General features: G+C 38.9%; 1 protein-coding gene across 2 annotated transcripts in view; it reads left to right on the forward strand.

The window, feature by feature from the left end:
* The first annotated feature begins 170 nt into the window (after positions 1 to 170).
* Positions 171 to 1,190, forward strand: part of LOC111384594 (protein JINGUBANG-like) — a 3,124-nt gene continuing 2,104 nt past the window's right edge. Inside the window, exon 1 of one of the 2 annotated variants that reach the window (XM_023008912.1) lies at positions 171 to 1,186. In XM_023008912.1, coding sequence (XP_022864680.1) covers positions 460 to 1,186 — 727 coding nt within the window. In that variant the 5' untranslated portion in view covers positions 171 to 459. The other variant, XM_023008906.1, reaches the window with a different exon arrangement.

Consider the following 1,190-nt stretch of genomic DNA (forward strand, 5'->3'; position numbering starts at 1 on the left):
AAAAAAAAATTCAAGATTTTCTTAGCAATAATCCAACAAAATAAAAGAAGGAAATAGTTGGGGTCCAACATTACCCTTTTTCAAGAGTTGTTAGTTTTGTTCTTGTCAAAGTAGCCGTTGCACCTCCTTCACGCCACCCCCATACTTTCCAACTCCAAGAGACCAAGACCAACGCCTTTTATTTATTTTAAACCAAATCTTTCTCTCCCAAGAATTCCGTGTTTATACTTTCTGGGCCCTCTTCCAACTCCGCTCCTGTTCTCTCTCTCTCTTTTGCATATTATATACATGATCAATATAATTTTATAGCTGCCTTCATATCTGAAACTTTTTATAACTTCTTCGAGAAATTTCCTCAACATCTCTTTGTTCATACGTCCTTTCTTGATCAATCTTATTTGTATCTGTTTATCTTGAATATAGAGAAAGACCAACATACAGTTTTCATTAATCAGAAACATGATTCAAACAGTTAAGCATCATGTTCCAGATAGTGCTTTTTCGACTCCATCGTTATCTTCAACGCCAAGCAGCAGCAGCGGAAGAAGCAGTGATACGGATGAAAGCCCAGTGACATCGTTTAGATATGACTTTCAAGATCTTAAATTCAAGATTTTGAACGTGCCCTCAAGTTTTCATTCGCATAAATTGTTAGCAAATCTATCGGGTCACATTGGATCAGTTTCTTGCCTAGCTTTATGTGGAGAATTTATCCTAAGTGCTTCACAGGGCAAGGATATCATAGTATGGCAACAGCCTGATTTGAGGCAATTCACAAAGTTTGGACATGGAGAGGGCTCGGTTAAGGCACTTGTCACTGCTGGGAACAAAGTTTTTACAGCACATCAAGATAGTAGAATTAGAGTGTGGAAGGTTTCAAGAAGTTCCGAAAATTTGTTCAGGCTTCTTGATACTCTTCCCACTACTAAGGACTATTTGGGGAAGTTCATGAAGCAAAGCAATTACGTGCAAACAAGGCGACATCATAAGCGTTTGTGGATTGAACACACGGATAGTATTTCTTGCTTGGCTGTCTCAAACAGTTTAATTTACTCCGGATCATGGGATAAGACTCTCAAGGTTTGGAGGATGTCGGATTTCAAGTGTTTGGAATCAATAAAAGCCCATGACGACGCAATCAATGGACTAGTTGCTTCCAAGGGAATTGTCTACTCTGCATCAGCAGATGG

Source organism: Olea europaea, chromosome 3 (genome assembly GCF_002742605.1).
Source record: "Olea europaea var. sylvestris chromosome 3, O_europaea_v1, whole genome shotgun sequence".
NCBI lineage: Eukaryota > Viridiplantae > Streptophyta > Magnoliopsida > Lamiales > Oleaceae > Olea > Olea europaea.